This window comes from Triticum dicoccoides, chromosome 6A, assembly GCF_002162155.2.
Source record: "Triticum dicoccoides isolate Atlit2015 ecotype Zavitan chromosome 6A, WEW_v2.0, whole genome shotgun sequence".
NCBI lineage: Eukaryota > Viridiplantae > Streptophyta > Magnoliopsida > Poales > Poaceae > Triticum > Triticum dicoccoides.
Window position 1 is genome coordinate 605,245,777 of NC_041390.1, and position 22,343 is coordinate 605,268,119.

At 49.1% G+C, this 22,343-nt stretch overlaps 1 protein-coding gene across 1 annotated transcript; it reads left to right on the top strand.

The window, feature by feature from the left end:
- Window positions 1-4,627: 4,627 nt before the first annotated feature.
- Window positions 4,628-5,927, top strand: LOC119314525. Its single transcript, XM_037589233.1, has 2 exons — window positions 4,628-5,179; window positions 5,708-5,927. The coding sequence occupies exon 1, from the start codon at window positions 4,698-4,700 to the stop codon at window positions 5,142-5,144; it is 447 nt and encodes a 148-aa protein (XP_037445130.1). The 5' UTR covers window positions 4,628-4,697; the 3' UTR covers window positions 5,145-5,179; window positions 5,708-5,927.
- The last annotated feature ends 16,416 nt before the right edge of the window (window positions 5,928-22,343 follow it).

Here is a 22,343-nt window from a genome sequence, read left to right on the forward strand (position 1 = left end):
CTCTCCTCTGGCGGTGCGGTGGATTCGGGGCCCTCGCGCTTGGATTTGGTGCGGTGGTGGAAGCGCAGTTATGGGGGATCCGCGCGGGTGGCTTGTGCGCGGCGAAGGTGCGGGTCTACACGGGGAGTCGCGGGGGGAGCGTGGTGAGCGTGCTCACGTCAGATCTGGAGCTCGGCCAGTGGCTTGTGGAGGACTGGGCGACTCGGGCGCGCGGATGTGGTGAAGGAGGGGCGCCGCCGGTGATTCCTGGCACCGGCCGGCATGGATCTGGCGAGGCCCTAGTCCTCGGCGTGGCGTGCGGCAGCCTCTCTGGTGGGGTGGCATCAAGGGGCAGCGGCGCACCGGGGCCCAGGCAGCACGTTTTTGCTGTGCTTGGCCCGCGGCTACGTAAGGGGCTGGGGTGCCACAGTTCCGGCATTGAGTGGAAGCCGGGGTTTGCAAAGAAGGGCGCATCCGGCTGTGGTTGTGGCTGATCTGGTCTTCGGAGGGCATGGTGGCGTGCGTGGGGTGCGTCATCTCATCGGATGCTTGGCCACGACTCGAAACCATGGTGGTTCTTGGCCTTAGACAGCGCTCTCTTGTCCCCAGTCAACATGGTGCTCGACAAGACGCAGTGGCTCACGCTGCGCCCGATGGCTCTATCTCCGGACAACTATGGATGGATCTGGCGCCTTGTGATGGAGGTTGGCCATTGGTGGTCTCTGCGTGGTGTGGTTGGCTGCGGCGGATCTCGATGCTTCTTCGTCGATGGGTGTCTCCGATGTTGTGGCAGTGATTGGTGGGCTTGTCGGCGCCGGTGCGCTATGATGTGTGACCGAGGCGGTGAGGAAGCTTGGGTGAAAACCCTATCTCGGCCTTGTGTTGTGACCATCGATGGCGGCGGCTGTGGCCGGCGTTAACCTTCTTGGAGGCATTGTTGCTTTGCTTCCGCACCCCTCCTGCACAGATCAGCCATCATTGCCTCTCCAGGGGACACCCTTAATCTTGTGTGATCGGGCGATGACAGCGCCTTGGTGTTGTTTTCCCTCTTGGGGGCTTCGTCTCGGAGCTCGGCAACGGCGAGCAGGTCCTGTGGATGGCGGTGGTTGTGGCATCCAAGCTCTGTGGCAAAAATGGTGGTGGGAGCTATGTCAGCAATGCGACAGTGATTGAGATAGTCGACTTTTCTCCGACGTGTCCACGGGATTGCCTCGGTTTGTCTGTTGTTGTGAACTCGAAGGTGCAGCGGAGGGGCCTCTATAGTATACGATGACTGGCTACATATGGTATGTTCGGCGATCTTCCGCGGCGCTATCCATGCCTAGTTTTGTCTTTCGTAGTGGTCCGTCAGAGTCGGAGCTGCACTATCTGGTCGCATGCGACTGAGTTTTGGTTCGGATCTTCATTCATCTTCACGCCGTGTGTGTTGAGTTGACGATCGCCTACTTTGAAGTCGGAGTCGTTTGTTCAGTGTTTAGGGATGGCGATGACACCTCTAGGGGAGGAATGGTGACGATGACACCTGCATGCCGTCTCGACGAGGCCCTCAAGCCCGGTTTTCCATAATCAACTGTCAATCTTGTTTTCATTTGCTTTTTCTTAATTAACCGAACAACTTTTTTCATTTTAGTGAATGCAGGATAACTAGCATTTCAAAAAGAATGATTAACTAAGAGCATCTCCAGCCGCGCCCCCAACATGCCCTCCCCAGACGTTTTTGCCGCGCCGGCGCCAAAAAAACGGTCCAGTCGCGTCCCCAGAAGCCCGTTTTTCGCCGGCTCGGGCCAAAACTGGTGCCGGCGGACCCAGGCCGAACCCAGCGCCCTGGGGGGCGCTTGGGGAGCCGGCACAAGCGAAAAAGGCGCGTGGGTCCGCCCCGGCGACGACCCGAGGGCCTTTTCCCGCCGTTTCTTGACGCTTTTCCCTCGCATCCCTCCCGCTCGCTCGCCTTCTTCCCGCCATTCCCTCCCTTTCTCCCGCCAAACCCCCTCCCGCTCGTCTTCCAGTCGTCGCCATGCTGCCGAAGAAGTACGCCATGCCGCGCGCGGCGGCAACCACGACTGGCACCGTGGCCCAGTCGAAGCAGAGGAAGCCGAGGGCGCCACCATTGAAGCCACCGGGCATGTCGAACGCCGAGTGGAGGGTGGAAGTTCAGCGACGCAACACAGTCACCGCCGACCGGCGGAACAGGGCCATCGCCAAGAAGGCCCGCAACAACGCGGCGCGCGCGGCGGCATCCTCCTCATCGGTCGACCACGCGGGGATGATGAATCCACCCGTCGTCAGCCACGCCCAGTACGCGCCCTGGGGACAGCAAGGCGTCGGATCTCCATGGGGATTATCGTCGCCCGGCTACGCCGACGGCGACGCGCACGGTGGGTTCAACCCAAACGTGACCTTCCCCCATGGCCACCCCGTGACGCGCACACCCTCGCCCGCCTTCATCGGCGTGCAGTACCCTCCATACAACTACTCGCCGCCCGCCTACGTGTCCACACCGACGCCCCATCTCCGCCGTGGACCGCTGCCCTTCTCGCACCTCGGCGACACCGACGACACAGGAGCCGACATGGACGACATCATCGCGACAGGATCGACCGCAGCCGCCGCGTCTCCCGGGTTCGCCACCCAGGACGAGGTAGTGGATCTCAGCGGCGACATGAAGGCCGAGCTCGGCTACGTCTACGGCGAGGACGCGCATTAAGCGCAGGAACCCGAGGAGGAGGAGCAGGACGAGGAGGAGGAGGAGGAGGACGAGGAGGAGGAGGACGAGGAGGAGGAGGAGCCGGCTCCTGATCTGACGAAGGGGCGCCAGAAGAAGAAGCGGGCGGCTAGGCCAGGCGAACCGCGCATCAAGTGGACGCCCAAGGAGGAGGAATGCCTCGCCGAAGCATGGAAAGTCGTCTGCCTCCACCCGACCACCGGCACGAACCAGAGCTTCGAGACGTACTGGGACCGCATCAAGGCCGAGTTCGACGAGCGGAAGCTCGTCGACCCCTACTTCAAAGGCATCTACATGCAGCGCGGCTCCAAGGCGATGGCGAATCATTGGGGGCGTATCCAGGGGGCGTGCAACAAATGGCATGGAATCGTCGAGGAGGTCGTGGTTCGCCCGGAGAGCGGCGCCAGCGTTGGGGATCAGGTACGCACGCCGTTCGCCCGCATCTCTTCATCGTCTACGCCCGCCGCCCGCCAACTGTTTGTTCCTCCGCGCAGTTGCTGCGCATGTTCACCATGTATCGGCGCGACAACCTCGACGCCGACTTCAAGTTCCTCCACGTCTACAAGCGCATTGACAAGTGCGAGAAGTGGGAGGAAGTCCGACGTACCCTCGACAAGGCCAAGGAGACATACAAGCCGAACGCGACGACTCCGGGCGCGTCAGAGGGATGGCCGGACGGCCACAAATTGGTAAAGAAGGGGAAAAACGCCGAGGCGGCAACCGCGCGAGCGCAGGAGTCCATCGAGCATTGCCTCGCCGACGCCCAGGCCCGAGCCGTCCTACGTGAAGAGAAGACCAAGGCGCGGTGGTCGTCGCTGATGACGAACAGCGCCATCAAGCTCGACCTGCTCCGGACCAACGTCGACCTGCTCCGGACGAACGTCGCCGCGAAGAAGAGGAACACCGACATGGCTTTTCTGATGGGCGGGGCGGACATGCTCCAGAGCAATGACGAGCAGCTCAGGGCGTGGTACATGGCGGAGCGCGGCCTCATCCTGAACCAGATGCAGACGACAACGTCGACGACGCCAGCTCCCGCGCCCACGGCCACACGGACGCCAAGCCTGAACGACGCCTCTACATAGCCGCCCAGCAGTACCGAAGCCGCGCCGACACAGCCCAGCACGGAAGCAGCTCCGACAACGCCGAGCCCGCGCACGCCGACTCCGCCAACGCCTGGAGCCGACCCCGTCGAGTGATTCATTGCGCATGCGAATTTACGGCGTGCGGCGCTCTGTTTTTTGTAACGCCAGACTACGTCCAATCGCCGGATTTGTGGCGTCTTTTGTGAGTGGGAACGACCTAGTTCAAATTTTCCGCATCCTGGGGCCGACGCTTGGGGACGTGACTGGTAGCTAGGTCGCCCTCAGGGGCCGAACTAGCGCCGGAACGCCTCGAGGCCGTTCTATTTAGGCGCCCTGAGGGGCCGAACTAGCGCCGGCACGCCTCGAGGCCGTTCTATTTAGGCGCCCTGAGGGGCCGGACGGCTGGAGATGCCCTAAGGCTCCGAGGACGGCAGCCGGCAGTACACAGTAAATTGCGCCCATGCATACAAAGACACAGAGAAAAGAAAGCGAGAGGGAAACGGATGGCAGTGAAAGAGACGGCGACGTCTGATCGTTCGGTCGACCAGAATCGAAGGAGAGCCACATGCTGAGCGGTAGCAACAAAAGCGGCCGGATCACGACGCGCTCTGCCACTCCACTCCACCATCCCTTCCTTCCTTCCCGCGGACTCCACAAACACCGATGCTCCCGTGCATGCATTTCTGAGGTCGGCCGGTTTTCAAGCAAAGCTGAGGCGATCCAACGGCCCGCGGCTGGCTGCTCGCGCGTCACGTTGTTCAGGTCCTAGTCGTGCATCGCCGTCTCTATAAATCCCGTCCAACCCGCTTCCCTCTGGTTTACAACTCCCAGAATCTCCGAAACCATCATCGCAACTCGCAAGTGACACCAAAACCTCCATTCCCTCCACCCCCTCAGAGTCTCCTACGTTCATGGCGACGGCGGCTGCGAGTCGGCCCAGCGGGCCTGTGCTGTCGACACCCAACTGCCGCTCCTACTCATCCAACCCCGTCAAGCTCGCCGGCGGCGACGCCACCCACTTGCTGGGCAAGTCCGTCAGCGTCTCGTCCCCGTCCCCCACCAGGAGCCAGCACTACTGCACGTGCTCCGCGACGAACCACCCGGGCTCGTTCCGATGCAGCGTCCACAAGGAGCGCAAGCAGGTGGCCCCCGCCGGCAGCAGCAAGCCCCCATCCCCGCCGTCCATCCGCGGTCTCGGCTCGAAGCGAATGAGCAGCCGGCAGTGCGCCCGCAGGGCCCTCAAGCCGTCACCCGCGGTGCAGCAGTCGCAGCAACGGAGGCGCGCGGGCGGGTTCCGCCCCAGGCCCAGTAGGCTCTCCGCCGTGTCCACCGCCGGCGAGCGTCCCCGCGACAACTAGACGTAAACAAATCAACCTCGACATGCCATAGCAAGGTAGAATCGATTCCGGCCTAGTCAATTAGCTAAGCCACTTAGCTGTACATAGAGTGAGCCTCTTCTTCTTCTCCGGCCCGGCGTGTTTATCGCCCCTGGTTTTGGATATAGATGAACATGAGTGACAAATTGGAGACACATGGCACATGCGTCTGATCTCAAGATGGCAATGGGCCCCGAAACACACGTCCCCGTGGGTTTTTACCCTATTAGAGGACGGGGATGGGCATCTTTTCATCCCCGTGGGGCCGTTGTTGGGCACATTATACAACCCGACAGGTTTCGTGGGTTTACACCCGTTTCGGTAAGCCCCGAACCCGAAACCCGGCAATATCCGCGAAATTACATTATTTTTGTACCACCGTAGTCATCTTACCCCCGAAATCTTAGAGGCCTTGATGTGTTCACAAGATTGGATAAGAAACAAATATATGAGTGTGCCTTTCTTTACATATCATCATAAAGTTTATCACTATCTTGCTGCAATGTTTCATAAGATGTTCATTACTACTTATTTGATTCTCATAGATGCTGACAATGAATAAGGACAAAACTTTTGGAGTTGTCTTCAAGACTTTACATTCTCATAGATTTGGCATTGGAAAATTTGAAGATGGTCGTTTGGAGGCTTGGAGATGTGAAAGATGCCATGATGATTCCAATTTTAAAGTGATTTGTGAACTATAAGTTCTATTTTAGAACTTATATAGCTGTTGAACCATCTACTATTGTTTTTTGTTGAAATTTACTCAAGTTATACTGCTGAAATGTGCTTGTTTTGCTGCTGAAATGTTATTCTTTGTCGCCACTATATTTGTTTAAATATTTTGATTTTATCGTGGGTTTCCCATGGGTTTGCCGAAACCCGATGGGTTTAGGGGACAGGCAGAAAACTAGCCCCGCACACGATGATGAGGACGGGGACGGGTTTACGATTTTTTCGTGGGGATGGGTTTGGGAAGGCAAAACCCGATGGGTTTCGTCCCCGTTGCCATCTTGAGTCTGATCTCTTGCCCCGTGATGGGAGGCTTATCCGTCCATGGATGATTTGCAGCAACAACTTTCTCCATCTGCATCTATTTCTTTTTCTGTTTCACAGTGGCGTCTCGCCGTCGCTCGCTCCCGTCATGCGGCAACCCTGTCCCAGCCTCCCGGATTACGACGAGATTTCTGTTGAATTTCATGATTGCGAGCAAAGTGATCGAGACTGGGTCGAGGATTTTTGTTCTTGCTGCTCGTGATTTTTTTCGTGTTGGCGCGACGAACAGCTGAGCGGGTTGGGTTAACCTCTCCAGCTGGCCTGCTTTCTTGGCAGTTGCGGAAGGCCTTCCGTTTCTTCGCTAGGAATCAGTCGGCTCATATCTCTCGATCATATACAGTGCCTGCGGTGCTCCTTTCTGTCGACCAACGACCAATATCAGTGCCCTTTTCTGATCAACGAACTGAAAATATCCGTGCCGGGCAGTTTATGTAGTACTCCCTTAGTTTAAAAATACTTGTTGAAGAAATTGATAAAAAATGATGTATCTAAAACTAAAGTATATCTAAATACATCAATTTTTCAACAAATATTTATGAAAAGGTAGCTCCAAGTGGAGTTACTGACTATACTGAGAGTGGAATACATATACTCTGTTGAGTATATTAGCAATATTTCGATCAATTTAATCCACGAATAAATCACTAGTATGGCATTGCCAGAAATAAACACATGCTGATATTTGATCATGCAAGCATATATTACGCTAACAACAGATACATCAACGTAAAATACTAGTATGGTTAAAACAGAAATAAATTAGAGCGGGATCAACGAGTTATACCATCCAATAGGTCAGATAGAAGCTGCAATGGCGGCCTTCTTCTCAGCTTCGAGTTTCTCACTGGCGGCACGGTCGGCGTCGTTGTCTGTGGATATGGTGATGATGAAGATGACTCAGACGTAGACGATGCAGTGGACGTGGACGAACGGCCGCGAGTAGGAGACGCTGCCCAAAAATCTAATCGCCCGTCTCCTGTACAGGATCCGGAGAGGGGCGGTGGACGGGACGTGATCATCGGCAAAATTAAGTGCATAGGTGTGAGCTCGGCTCGGCTTGACTCATTCTCGCAACCCACGTCGCGGCGAGGTGTGTCGAGGCGGGCGGCGGAGGAGGAGCGCGCGGGAACCACTTATCTTCTCAAGCTCCAATAGCATGTGAAAGAGAATTCCTTATAAAGAGGTCCAACTCCCCTTCAACTAGATATATGAGACTAGACTTCCCACCACACCCATTGCCACAAAACCCACATGTTCTGTTAGAGATTTTTCAGAAATTGTTAGATGGGCCCAAGGCCACCCCTTATTTCAACATACTCAAAGTAGTAGTTTAACTAACGAACTTGTTAAATATGTGAGTAGTTGGTATATAGTACTATCTCTGTCCCATAATATAAGATCGTTTTTCAAACTAAGATTCTTATATTGTGAGACGGATGGAGTATTTGGTACTACAACTAACCACCCACAACAAACTCATCAAATTTGTTAACCAGATGAAGCTTTGGAACGTCAGCATCAACACAACGCATGACCTGTCGAAATAACTCGATTTTAGTCAGACACATAGTTGGACTTGGCGCTTTCGAAGGAAGGTCTGTATCTCTTGCCAATGAAATGGCACTCGCTGAGGAGACTCTCTTGCCCGAGCGCCAGGGCATGATCGACCCACCGCACAATCACTTGACCTGGAATTATTCCGAAGTCATCATGGAACCTGGAGAAGTTTGGTGACACCTGACCGGACAGGCAACCCATGGCTGCGTACGATTCTCTATTGTCACTACACAGTCACTCGACCTTCGCTGGTCTAGGTAGGGCACGAGCGCTACAGGTAATAATAAGCTGGGGAATAAGTACATTGAATTGGTAACGCGGAGGTAAAACGGCCTATGCCGGAGGCAATGTAGCAGCAGAGAGTGGGCACCGCCACCACGAAGCCCCATATATGCACATGGGAGAAAGCCTTATGCTGGAGATAGAACAGTACATTCTGATATGTAGATGCTTTATATAGATGAACTACATGGAATATTTAAGCTTGCACGGCTGCCAAGGGATGAAACTAAAAAGTAAGTATTCCCTTTATCTTCAAAGGGAAAAGCATTGAGCTATTGGATGATTCTCGCTCATGGAACTAGAACCGACTGAAACTGGAGTTTCATAATAAAATTTATCCTATCCATCTGGTTCACTGTGATCGGAATTATATTTTTAACTTTTGATCTCGTGAAGAAGAAAGATCATTCAAGCTTGGAAGTGGCTTAAAGACCGAATGCTCAAATGCCCCATTCATGAGCTCTCAAGAGAAACTTTTGTTCACAATTTTTATGCTAGTCTTCCTCTTTGCAACAAGAAAGTGATTGATTCATCTTTTGCGGGTTCTTTCTCAAATAGACCAACTGATTTTAACCGAGATCTTATTATAACAATTACACAATTCTGAAAATTAAGAAGTCGACAAAGGTAAATAATCTGGTATATATCTTGAATATGATTATGTTAAGTAATTTGTAGCAGCGAATGTTTAACATGAGCTTAGTGCAGAATATGGACTTGATTATGAAATAGTAGTTAGTCTTTGTAAATCTGTTGCTGTTAATGTTGATCTCACTAAATAAAAATGACTTAAATATCATGAACCCATTAAAGACATTTGTGAAAATCAATTGTTGCTAATAGAGAGATACAAGCCTATTCTGCTAATCCTGTTGTGTCTACTGCCTATATTGAGAAGTCCCATTTTTCCTATTAGAATTAAGGAACACTCTAAGGCTAGAACTATGATTCATAAAAGTTATATTCAAAACACATCAATTTTCTAAACAAATTAGGTGTAGAACCTCAAATTGAAATGGTCAAAGTTCTCTCAGTTGAAAATGTTGATAGTCATACTATCTATTTCTGCGAAGATGCTACTGCTACTAGAATTTCTAAACTTGTTAGAAATGAGCATGCTAAAATAGATCTCTACTTCTAATGGAGCAGTTGATAGGATTGCATTCATGTTTTTTTTCGTTCCCCCACTTTCGTCTAGTTATTTTGACTGGTTTTTTCGTGCCCCTCCAACCACCACACTGGTTTATTCTCATGTCACCTCTCACATAACGAAAATCTGAACGGGTCAGTACATTCAATACAGTCGCAAGTTATTTAGTCATGTCTTTATGTGAAAAAATCAATCACGACCAATCTGTAAATATCAAATCTAAATTAATTAACCTTACCATAAATCTCTCAATCACATTAATTAATCTTTCCATACTGGCAAAATTATGTTTTTTACATGAAGGCAAAATCTCTACTCCGAGTCTATAGACGTGATGGCGCGTCGACATTGTTTCTTTCTTTCGTAGCCACGTTCGGCCCGTATCCCTCGTCCTACTCCATGCCACCGATTTTTCTCTCCAGATCGATACTCCGGTTTTTTAATCTCTTTGTGTCCTGCCGGTTCTCCCAGCTCCCTACGCCCCCGCTATCTTCCTCCCGCCCATATAGGGTTTCATCCGCCCACCCAATCTCTTTGCCCTTCACCGCTGAAGCATCGTGGGGATCTTCGATAGCCTGTGTGTGCTCGCATACAACCCAATTCATGGAAGGGCTATACGTAGAAACAAGGGAGGGGGAGAACCGGTGACGCGTTGCCACCGACCTGCTGGACGACGCGCATCGCGGCCCTGCCATCAAGCCGCCCCTCCCCATTGGCAACATCGTTTAGCCAGGTTTGCACAAGCCACAATGGCATGTTGTGTTCCGCTTCCTGGACTGGCCCCGCGTCTAGCAGGGGCAACAGTTGGGCGTGCTTGATTGTTGTTATGCTCAAGGTGGATAAGTCCTGCCGGGAGCCCTCCTCCATGCCTATGGGCCTCCCCTCCCCCGAGCTCGCTCGCGTGGGGGCAGCTTCCTCCGATCTCACCCGTCGCCGAAGCTCTCCTCCACTCCCGCCGCGCACTCAAACCTTCATGTTGAAATCCCGAAGAGCTACTACCTTGAATCACAATCCCTCACTGAAGGTGCTCCATGTAGGTCTTTGACTACTGCTGCTGCACTGGAAGGTCTGTAGCAACTGCTTGCAATGGATTTATTTTGTGGCTATACAATTTATTTTGGTATAGATTTGATATTTCTGTTCTGTCCACTTAACTCAGTCTGTAGCAGCAACTTTTTATGTCGTTTCCTCACCAACAAATGCCATAATTCATCACGTGTGCAAATGATTTTTTATTGTACTTCGTGTTATGTCGTATAACAACAACGCATGCTATGTATTGAAGCTTTGACTCGTTGGTTTTGTTGCTCTGGAAGTTTGAGACATAGAAGAATGACCTTGATGCTCGAGGTGCAAAGAGGCAGAAATGTATTATCGGGGTGCTAGAGTGGAGGTACAAAGAAACAGAATTGACTCGACTGTGTTTAGCGGCATTGCCATGACATGCCCTATTGCTTCTAATTAGATACAATAGCTTTTTTTATTGTACAGCCGAGATCTTTACATTACAACTTTATGTTTTGCTTATTTGTTATTGGAATTGGTGTTCTCTCTCTAGGTTAATGGATCATCCTGGGGACGATTTTAGGGAATTATGCTAGCTGCTTTGATGGCAATGGATTATGGAATGGCAAACTAACAAGGCACATCACACACTGCAATAAATGTGCTGATATGTTGCATTTCAGGGCAGTTTCACTCATAAAAACTACAAATTAAAGAATAAATATTGGGTTTTCTTGATGATTATAAATTGCATTTGTGGGGGAAATATAGAAGTGAAATTTACTGTAAATTTAACTTAGAGGTTCATTGAGAAGTTTTATGAAATTATAAGAGATGATTGGATGAAAGAGATATCTCCTCTTTCCGGGTGTTGCATCAAGGCATTGATATTGGACTAGAATACATATGTTTTATATGAAAAAAGACAAACCTCATGCATTTTTTTGGTTGCAAGTTTTTTCTGCAGACCAGTGTGTTGTACACTGATCATTTACCGTCGGAACTACAAAATTTGATTCTTTTTTTTAAAATACAGAATTATTGTTGTGGTGGTTGATATGAAGGTTGGAATGTTGATGGAGGGGTAGGACTCGAGAAGCTTGTCAAGGATGAGTAGGTGAAAAAGAAGATGAGTCTGGTGATGGATCTGAATGAAAGGTACAGAGTAGAAGCTAAGGGGAGGCCAACATTAGGGTCAGAGACCGCAGAAGCTCTGGCCAGGTAGTGCATCATTGTGGATGGCGTTCACCAAGTAGTTCGAGAATTTGAATCTCTCGAAGTGGTCAAATAAAGATGAAACAATAGGACTGGTCATGGATTGTATGAGCTTGAAGGATATATCTTTTGTGAGTTATCACAATATTTTAGAAAATAGCACAATGAGTAAATTTAGAACTAACATGCACATGGATTGTATGAACACACAAACAATATTATTAAGGAGGTAAAGGAGTGCATGCCATCAAGGGAGGAGTCGGCTAGCGGAGGAGGGTTGTGCGAATAAGTTATGTAAAACTTGTGTCAGGTACCTTTCCGGATTGTATTCATGATGTCTGGACTCTGATCGTGCCGAGATAAAGAGATAAAACATAAGAGCAACTCCAACGCGGCTACCCAAATGGTCTGCGCACATTCGTTTGCGTTGGAACGGACCAAACCAATGGGCCAACACGTTGACCCAAACCCAAATTGCGTCCACTCAGTGTCAGTCTAGATGCATTTCAGGCCCAAATTTGCACCCGGTATAACATCAGCGCGGACAGGATATAGACGTGTCGCGCGTTCGCTCGGTGTCCACCTGTCGGCTGCCCAGCCACCGCCCGGGGTCGTATTAAACGCGGCCACCTACCTTCGGCCTGCTTGGCAGTGGGTGGAAGCACCGACCATCGTCCTTTCCTAAATGCAAATGTACCGAGGGGTGCGCAGGCGCTGCGAGCTCCTTACTCCAGAACAACGCCGTCTCACTGCATACGCGTTGGACTCTCCCAACTGGGAGGTCTGGTTCGTGTTGGAGCAAGAGGAGGAGCGCCACCGCGGTGTGCAGCTCAACTCTGGCATCCCCCACTGCCCCCGAAGGTCAAGGCGGAGGAGAAGGAGGAGGACGAGGATGAGGAGGCTGCCTACCAGGCCGAGCTTGAGGCGGCCGTGCAGCGCGCACTGGAGGAAAGCCAACGCGAGGAGGACGCGCGATGGGACGGCCTGGAGGAGACTGTCGCCCTCTCTGCTGTCGGGGATGTCGGAAATATGCCCTAGAGGCAATAATAAATTGGTTATTATTATATTTCCTTGTTCATGACAATCGTTTATTATCCATGCTATAATTGTATTGATAGGAAACTCAGATACATGTGTGGATACATAGACAACACCATGTCCCTAGTAAGCCTCTAGTTGACTAGCTCGTTGATCAATAGATGGTTACAGTTTCCTGACCATGGACATTGGATGTCATTGATAACGGATCACATCATTAGGAGAATGATGTGATGGACAAGACCTAATCCTAAGCCTAGCACAAAGATCGTGTAGTTCATATGCTAAAGCTTTTGTAATGTCAAGTATCATTTCCTTAGACCATGAGATTGTGCAACTCCCGGATACCGTAGGAATGCTTTGGGTATACCAACCATCACAACGTAACTGGGTGGCTATAAAGGTACACTACGGGTATCTCCGAAAGTGTCTGTTGGGTTGGCACGAACCGAGACTGGGATTTGTCACTCCGTGTGACGGAGAGGTATCTCCGGGCCCACTCGGTAGGACATCATCATATGCGCAATGTGACCAAGGAGTTGATCACGGGATGATGTGTTATAGAACGAGTAAAGAGACTTGCCGGTAACGAGATTGAACAAGGTATCGAGATACCGACAATCGAATCTCGGGCAAGTGCAATACCGCTAGACAAAGGAAATTGAATACGAGATTGATTGAATTCTCGACATCGTGGTTCATCCGATGAGATCATCGTGGAACATGTGGGAGCCAACATGGGTATCCAGATCCCGCTGTTGGTTATTGGCCGAAGAGGTGTCTCAGTCATGTCTACATGGTTCCCGAACTCGTAGGGTCTACACACTTACTTAAGGTTCGGTGACGCTAGGGTTATAGGGAATAAATGTACGTGGTTACCGAATGTTGTTCGGAGTCCCAGATGAGATCCCGGACGTCATGAGGAGTTCCGGAGGTAAAGATTTATATATGGGAAGTATGGTTTTGGCCACCGAAAGTGTTCCGGGCATCACCGGTAGTGTACCGGGACCACCGGAGGGGTCCGGGGGTCCACCGGGAGGGGCCACGGGCCCCGGAGGCATACATGGGCCAAGTGTGAGAAGGGACCAGGCCCTAGGTGGGCTGGGGCGCCTCCCCACCAAGGCCCATGCGCCTAGGGAGAAGAGGGGGCAAACCCTAAGGACAGATGGGCCCTAAGGCCCATGCCTGGTGCGCCTCCCTCTCCTCCCCCCACTTGGCCGCCACCCCAGATGGGGATTGGGGCTGCCGCCACCCCTAGGGTGGAAACCCTAGGTGGGGGCGCAGCCCTCCCTCTCCCCCTATATATAGTGGAGGCAAAGGGGAAGCCCAACACCTAAGTTCTGGCGCAGCCCTTCCCCTCTCCCAAGTCCTCCTCCTCTCCCGCGGTGCTTGGCGAAGCCCTGCAGGATTGCCACGCTCCTCCTTCACCACCACGCCGTCATGCTACTGCTGGACGGAGTCTTCCCCAACCTCTCCTTCTCCCCTTGCTGGATCAAGGCGTGGGAGACGTCACCGGGCTGCATGTGTGTTGAACGCGGAGGTGCCGTCCGTTCGGCACTAGGATCATCGGTGATTTGGATCATAATGAGTACGACTCCATCAACCCCGTTCACTTGAACGCTTCCGCTTAGCGATCTACAAGGGTATGTAGATGCACTCTCCTTCCCCTCGTTGCTAGATTACTTCATAGATTGATCTTGGTGATGCGTAGAAAATTTTGAATTTCTGCTACGATCCCCAACAGTGGCATCATGAGCTAGGTCTATGCGTAGTTTCTATGCACGAGTAGAACACAAAGCAGTTGTGGGCGTCGATATTGTCAATTTACTTGCCGTTAGTAGTCTTATCTTGATTCGGCGGCATCGTGGGATGAAGCGGCCCGGACCGACCTTACACGTACTCTTACGTGAGACAGGTTCCACCAACTGACATGCACTAGTTGCATAAGGAGGCTAGCGGGTGTCTGTCTCTCCCACTTTAGTCGGATTGGATTCGAGGAAAAGGGTCCTTATGAAGGGTAAATAGAAATTAGCATATCACGTTGTGGTTTTGGCGTAGGTAAGAAACGTTCTTGCTAAGAAACCTATAGCAACCACGTAAAAATTTGCAACAACAATTAGAGGACGTCTAACTTGTTTTTGCAGCATATGCCGTGTGATGTGATATGGCCAAAAGGATGTGATGAATGATATATGTGATGTATGAGATTGATCATGTTCTTGTAATAGGAATCACGACTTGCATGTCGATGAGTATGACAACCGGCAGGAGCCATAGGAGTTGTCTTAATTTATTTATGACCTGCGTGTCAACATAAATGTCATGTATTTACTTTACTTTATTGCTAAACCGTTAGCCATAGTAGTAGAAGTAATAGATGACGAGACAACTTCATGAAGACACGATGATGGAGATAATGATGATGGGGATCATGGTGTCATGCCGGTGACGATGATGATCATGGCGCCCCGAAGATGGAGATCAAAAGGAGCAAAAAAATGAAATTGGCCATATCATGTCACTATTTGATTGCATGTGATGTTTATCATGTTATACATCTTATTTGCTTAGAACGACGGTAGCTTAAATAAGATGATCCCTCGCAATAAATTCAAGAAAGTGTTCTCCCTAACTGTGCACCGTTGCGAAGGCTCGTTGTTTCGAAGCACCACGTGATGATCGGGTGTGATAGATTCTAACGTTCGAATACAACGGGTGTAAGCCAGATTTACACACGCAATACACTTAGGTTGACTTGACGAGACTAGCATGTACAGACATGGCCTCGGAACACGGAAGACCGAAAGGTCGAACATGAGTTGTATAGAAGATACGATTAACATGAAGATGTTCACCGATGATGACTAGTCCGTCTCACGTGATGATCGGATATGGCCTAGTTGATTCGGATCATGTATCACTTAGATGACTAGAGGGATATCTATCTGAGTGGGAGTTCATTAAACAATCAGATGAACTCAATTATCATGAACATAGTCAAAAGGACTTTGCAAATTATGTCGTAGCTTACGCTTTAGTTCTACTGTTTTAGATATGTTCCTAGAGAAAATTTAGTTGAAAGTTGATAGTAGCAATTATGCGGACTGGGTCCGTAAACTGAGGATTGTCCTCATTGCTGCGCAGAAGGATTATGTCCTTAATGCACCGCTCAGTGAGCTGAACCTCGAGCGACGCTTGTGGATGTTGCGAACATCTGACATACACGTTTTGTTGACTACATGATAGTTCAGTGCGTAATGCTAAATGGTTTAAAATTGAGGCACCAAAAGACATTTTTGAAACATCGCAGAACATATGAGATGTTCCAATGACTGAAATTGGGATTTCAGGCTAGTGCCCGCGTCAAGAGGTATGAGGCCTCTGACAAGTTTCCTAAGACTGCAAACTAAGGAGAAAAGCTCAATCGTTGAGCATGTGCTCAGATTGTATGAGTACTACAATCGCTTGAATCGAGTGGGAGTTAATCTTCCAGATAAGATAGTGATGGTTCTCCAAAGTCACTGTCACCAAGCTACTAGAGCTTCGTGATGAACTATAACATATCAGGGATAGATATGATCCTTGAGCTATTCACGACACCGCGAAAGTAGAAATCAAAAAGGAGCATCAATTGTTGATGGTTAGTAAAACCACTAGTTTCAAGAAGGGCAAGGGCAAGAAAGGGATACTTCATGAAACAACAAATCAGTTGCTGCTCTAGTGAAGAAACCCAATGTTGAACTCAAGCCCGAGACCAAGTGCTTCTGTAATAAGGGGAACAGTCACTGAAGCAGAACCACCCTAGATACTTGGTAGATGAGAAGGCTGGCAAGATTGACAGAAGTATGTATTGGACATACATTATATTAAATGTGTACTTTACTAGTACTCCTAGTAGCAGCAGGGTATTAGATACCGGTCCGGTTGCTAAGTGTTAGTAACTCAAAATAAAGGCTACAAAATAAACGGAGACTAGCCAAAGGTGAGACGACGATATGTGTTGGAAGAGTTTCCAAGGTTGATGTGATCAAACATCGCACGCTCCGTCTACCATCGGGATTGGTGTTAAACCTAAATAATTGTTGTTTGGTGTTTGCGTTGAGCGTAGACATGATTTGATTATGTTTATCGCAATACGGTTATTCATTTAAGGAGAATAATGGTTACTCTGTTTATTTGAATAATACCTTCAATGGTCTTGCACCTAAAATGAATGGTTTATTGAATCCCGATCGTAGTGATACACATGTTCATGCCAAAAGATATAAGATAGTAATGATAGTACCACATACTTGTGGCACTGCAATTTGAGTCATATTGGTATAAAACGCATGAAGAAGCTCCATGTTGATGGATCTTTGGACTCACTTGATTTTGAATCACTTGAGACATGCAAATCATACCGCATGGGCAAGATGACTGAAAGGCCTCGTTTTTCAGTAAGATGGAACAAGAAAGCAACTTGTTGGAAGTAATACATCTTGATGTGTACAGTCCAATGAGTGCTGAGGCATGCAGTGGACATCGTTATGTTCTTACTTCATAGATGATTTGAGTAGATGCTGAGTATATTTACTTGATGAATCACGAGTCTGAATTATTGAAAGGTTCAAGTAATTTCAGGATGAAGTTGAAAGATCGTCGTGACAAGAGGATAAAATATATATGATATGATCATAGAGATGAATATCTGAATTACGAGTTTGGCACAAAATTAAGACATTGTGGAAATGGTTTCACAACTGATACAGCCTGGAACACCATAGTGTGATGGTGTGTCCGAACATCATAACTGCACCCTATTGGATATGATGCATACCATGATGTCTCTTATCGAATTACCACTATAGTTTATGGGTTAGGCATTAGAGACAACCACATTCACTTTAAATAGGGCACCACGCAATTCCGTTTGAGTCGACACCGTATGAACTATGGTTCAGAGAAACCTAAGCTGTCGTTTCTTAAAGGTTTGGGGCTACGACGCTTATGTGAAAAAGTTTCAGGCTGATAAGCTCGAACCCAAAGAGGATAAATGCATCTTCATATGACACCCAAAATAGTTGGGTATACCTCCTGTCTCAGATCCGAAAGCAATAGGAATTGTTTCTTGAATCGGGTCCTTTCTCGAGGAAAAGTTTCTCTCGAAAGAATTGAGTGGGAGGATGGTGGAGACTTGATGAGGTTATTGAACCGTCACTTCAACTAGTGTGTAGCAGGGCACAGGGAGTTGTTCCCGTGGCACCTACACCAATTGAAGTGGAAGCTTATGATAGTGATCATGAAACTTCGGATCAAGTCACTACCAAACCTCGTAGGACGACAAGGATGCGTGCTACTTCAGATTGGTACGTAATCCTATCTTGGAAGTCATGTTGCTAGACAACAATGAACCTACGAGCTATGGAGAAGCGATGGTGGGCCCGGATTCCGAAAAATGGCTCGAGGCTATAAAATCCGAGAGAGGATCCATGTATGAAGACAAAGTGTAGACTTTGCAAGAACTACTTGATGGTCGTAAGGCTGTTAGGTACATGTGGATTTTAAAAGGAAGACGGACAATGATGGTATGTATCACCATTAAGAAAGCTCGACTTGTCGTTAAGATGTTTTCCGACAAGTTCAAGGAGTTGACTACGATGAGACTTTCTCACTCGTAGCGATGCTAAGAGTCTGTTGGAATTATGTTAGCAGTTACTGCATTATTTATGAAATCTTACAAATACGATGTTAAAACATTGTTTCCTCGACGATTTTCTTGAGGAAAGGTTGTATGTGATACAACCAGAAGGTTTTGTCAATCCTGAAAGATGCTAACAAGTATGCAAAGCACCAGCAACCCTTCTAAGGACTGGAGTAAGCATCTCAGAGTTGGAATGTACGCTTTGATGAGATGATCAAAGATTTGGGTTTATACAAAGTTTATGAGAAACTTGTATTTCCAAAGAAGTGAGTGGGAGCACTATATAATATTTGATGAGTATATGTTGTGAACATATTGTTGATCAGAAATGATGTAGAATTTCTAGAAAGCATATAGGGTTATTTGAAAGGTGTTTTTCAATGGAAAACCTGGATTAAGCTACTTGAACATTGAGCATCAAGATCTATAAGGATAGATCAAAAAACGCTTAATGGTACTTTCAAATGAGCACATACCTTGACATGATCTTGAAGGTGTGAAGATGGATCAGCCAAAGAAGGAGTTCTTGCATGAGTTGTAAGGTATGAAGTTAAGACTTAAAGCTCGACCACAGCAGAAGAAAGAGGAAGGACAAAGGTCGTCCCCTATGCTTTTGTCATAGGCTCTATACGGTATGCCATGCTGAGTACCGCACCTGATGTGTGCCTTGCCACATGTCTGGCAAGAGGGTACAAAGGCGATCTAGGAGTAGATCACCAGATAGCGGTCAAAATTATCCTTAGAGGAATAAGGATATGTTTCTAGGTTATGGAGGTGATAAACAGTTCGACGTAAAGATTTACATCGATGCAAGCTTAACACCTATCCGGATAGCTCTGAGTAGAGATACCAGATTCGTATAGTAGAACAGTTATTTAAAATGGCTCCAAATATAGCGTAGTAGCTGCATCCACAAGATGACATACATATGGATCTGAATGTTGCAAACCCGTAGACTACAACCTCTCTCACAAGCATAACATGATCAAACCCAGAACTCATTGAGTGTTAATCACATAGTGATGTGAACTAGATTATTGAACTCTAGTAAACTCTTTGGATGTTGGTCACATGGCGATGTGACCTGTGAATGTTAATCACATGGCGATGTGAACTAGATTATTGACTCTAGTGCAAGTGGGAGACTGTTGGAAATATGCCCTAGAGGCAATAATAAATTGGTTATTATTATATTTCCTTGTTCATGATAATCGTTTATTATCCATGCTATAATCGTATAGATAGGAAACTCAGATACATGTGTGGATACATAGACAACACCATGTCCCTAGTAAGCCTCTAGTTGACTAGCTCGTTGATCAATAGATGGTTACGGTTTCCTGACCATGGACATTGGATGTCGTTGATAACGGGATAACATCATTAGGAGAATGATGTGATGGACAAGACCCAATCCTAAGCCTAGCGCAAAGATCGTGTAGTTCATATGCTAAAGCTTTTGTAATGTCAAGTATCATTTCCTTAGACCATGAGATTGTGCAACTCCCGGATACTATAGGAATGCTTTGGGTGTACCAAACGTCACAACGTAACTGGGTGGCTATAAAGGTACACTACAGGTATCTCCGAAAGTGTCTGTTGGGTTGGCACGAACCGAGACTGGGATTTGTCACTCCGTGTGACGGAGAGGTATCTCTGGGCCCACTCGGTAGGACATCATCATATGTGCAATGTGACCAAGGAGTTGATCATGGGATGATGTGTTACAGAACGAGTAAAGAGACTTGCCGGTAATGAGATTGAACAAGGTATCGAGATACCGACGATCGAATCTCGGGCAAGTGCAATACCGCTAGACAAAGGGAATTGAATACAGGATTGATTGAATCCACGACATGGTGGTTCATCCGATGAGATCATCATGGAACATGTGGGAGCCAACATGGGTATCCAGATCCCGTTGTTGGTTATTGGCTGGAGAGGTGTCTCGGTCATGTCTACATGGTTCCCGAACCCGTAGGGTCTACACACTTAAGGTTCGGTGATGTTAGGGTTATAGGGAATAAATGTACGTGGTTACCGAATGTTGTTCGGAGTCCCGTATGAGATCCCGGACGTCACGAGGAGTTCCAGAATGGTTCGGAGGTAAAGATTTATATATAGGAAGTATGGTTTTGGCCACCGGATGTGTTCCGGGCATCATCGGTAGTGTACCGGGACCACCGGAGGGGTCCGGGGGTCCGCCGGGAGGGGCCACGGGCCCCGGAGGCATACATGGGCCAAGTGTGAGAAGGGACCAGCCCCTAGGTAGGCTGGGGCGCCTCCCCACCAAGGCCCATGCGCCTAGGGAGAAGAGGGGGCAAACCCTAAGGACAGATGGGCCCTAAGGCCCATGCCTGGTGCGCCTCCCTCTCCCCCCCACTTGGCCGCCACCCCAGATGGGGATTGGGGCTGCCGCCACCCCTAGGGTGGAAACCCTAGGTGGGGGCGCAGCCCTCCCTCTCCCCCTATATATAGTGGAGGCAAAGGGGCAGCCCAACACCTAAGTTCTGGCGCAACCCTTCCCCTCTCCCAAGTCCTCCTCCTCTCCCGCGGTGCTTGGCGAAGCCCTGCAGGATTGCCATGCTCCTCCTTCACCACCACGCCGTCATGCTGCTGCTAGACGAAGTCTTCCCCAACCTCTGCTTCTCCCCTTGCTGGATCAAGGCATGGGAGACGTCACCGGGCTGCATGTGTGTTGAACGCGGAGGTGCCGTCCATTCGGCACTACGATCATCGGTGATTTGGATCACGACGAGTACGACTCCATCAACCCCGTTCACTTGAGTGCTTCCGCTTAGCGATCTACAAGGGTATGTAGATGCACTCTCCTTCCCCTCGTGCTAGATTACTCCATAGATTGATCTTGGTGATGTGTAGAAAATTTTGAATTTCTGCTACGATCCCCAACAGGGGACTGCTCCCCCCATCCACCGGCGCTCCTTGAGCCCAAGGCCGATCCACCGCCCATGGAGGTCAACACGGAGTAGTACGAGTGGACCGACTTGTTGGGGAACGTAGTAATTTCAAAAATTTCCTACGCACATGCAAGATCATGGTGATGCATAGCAACGAGAGAGGAGAGTGTGTCCACGTACCCTCGTAGACCGAAAGCGGAAGCGTTAACACAACGCGGTTGATGTAGTCGTACGTCTTCACGATCCGACCGATCAAGTATTGAATGCACGGCACCTCCGAGTTCTGCACACGTTCAACTCGATGACGTCCCTCGAACTCCGATCCAGCCGAGTGTTGAGGGAGAGTTTCGTCAACACGATGGCGTGGTGACGATGATGATGTTCTACCTACGCAGGGCTTCACCTAAGCACCGCTACGATATGATCGAGGTGGATTATGGTGGAGGGGGGCACCGCACACGGCTAAGAGATCAAGAGATCAATTGTTGTGTCTATGGGGTGCCCCCTGACCACATATATAAAGGAGTGGAGGAGGGGAGGGGCCGACCCTCTCTATGGCGCGCCCTAGGGGAGTCCTACTCCCACCGGGAGTAGGATTCCCCCTCTCTTAGTAGAATTAGGATCCCTTCCAAGTAGTAGGAGTAGTAGAGAAGGAAAGGGAAGGGAAAAGGAGACGGAAGGAAGGGGGCGCCCCCCCCTCTCTAGTCCAATTGGGACCAGCCCATGGGGAGGGGTGCGGCCACCCTTTGAGGCCTTTGTCTCCTTTCCCGTATGGCCCATTAAGGCCCAATACGAATTCCCGTAACTCCCCGGTACTCCCGAAAATACCCGAATCACTCGGAACTTTTCTGATGTCCGAATATAGTCATCCAATATATCGATCTTCATGTCTCGACCATTTCGAGACTCCTCGAAATGTCCCCGATCTCATCTGGGACTCCGAACTCCTTCGGTACATCAAAGCACATAAACTCATAATATAACTGTCATCGAACTTTAAGCGTGCGGACCCTACGGGTTCGAGAACTATGTAGACATGACCGAGACACGTCTCCGGTCAATAACCAATAGCGGAACCTGGATGCTCATATTGGCTCCCACATATTCTATGAAGATCTTTATCGGTCAGACCGCATAACTACATACGGTGTTCCCTTTGTCATTGGTATGTTACTTGCCCGAGATTCGATCGTCGGTATCTCAATACCTATTTCAATCTCGTTACCGACAAGTCTCTTTACTCGTTCCATAATACATCATCCTGCAACTAACTCATT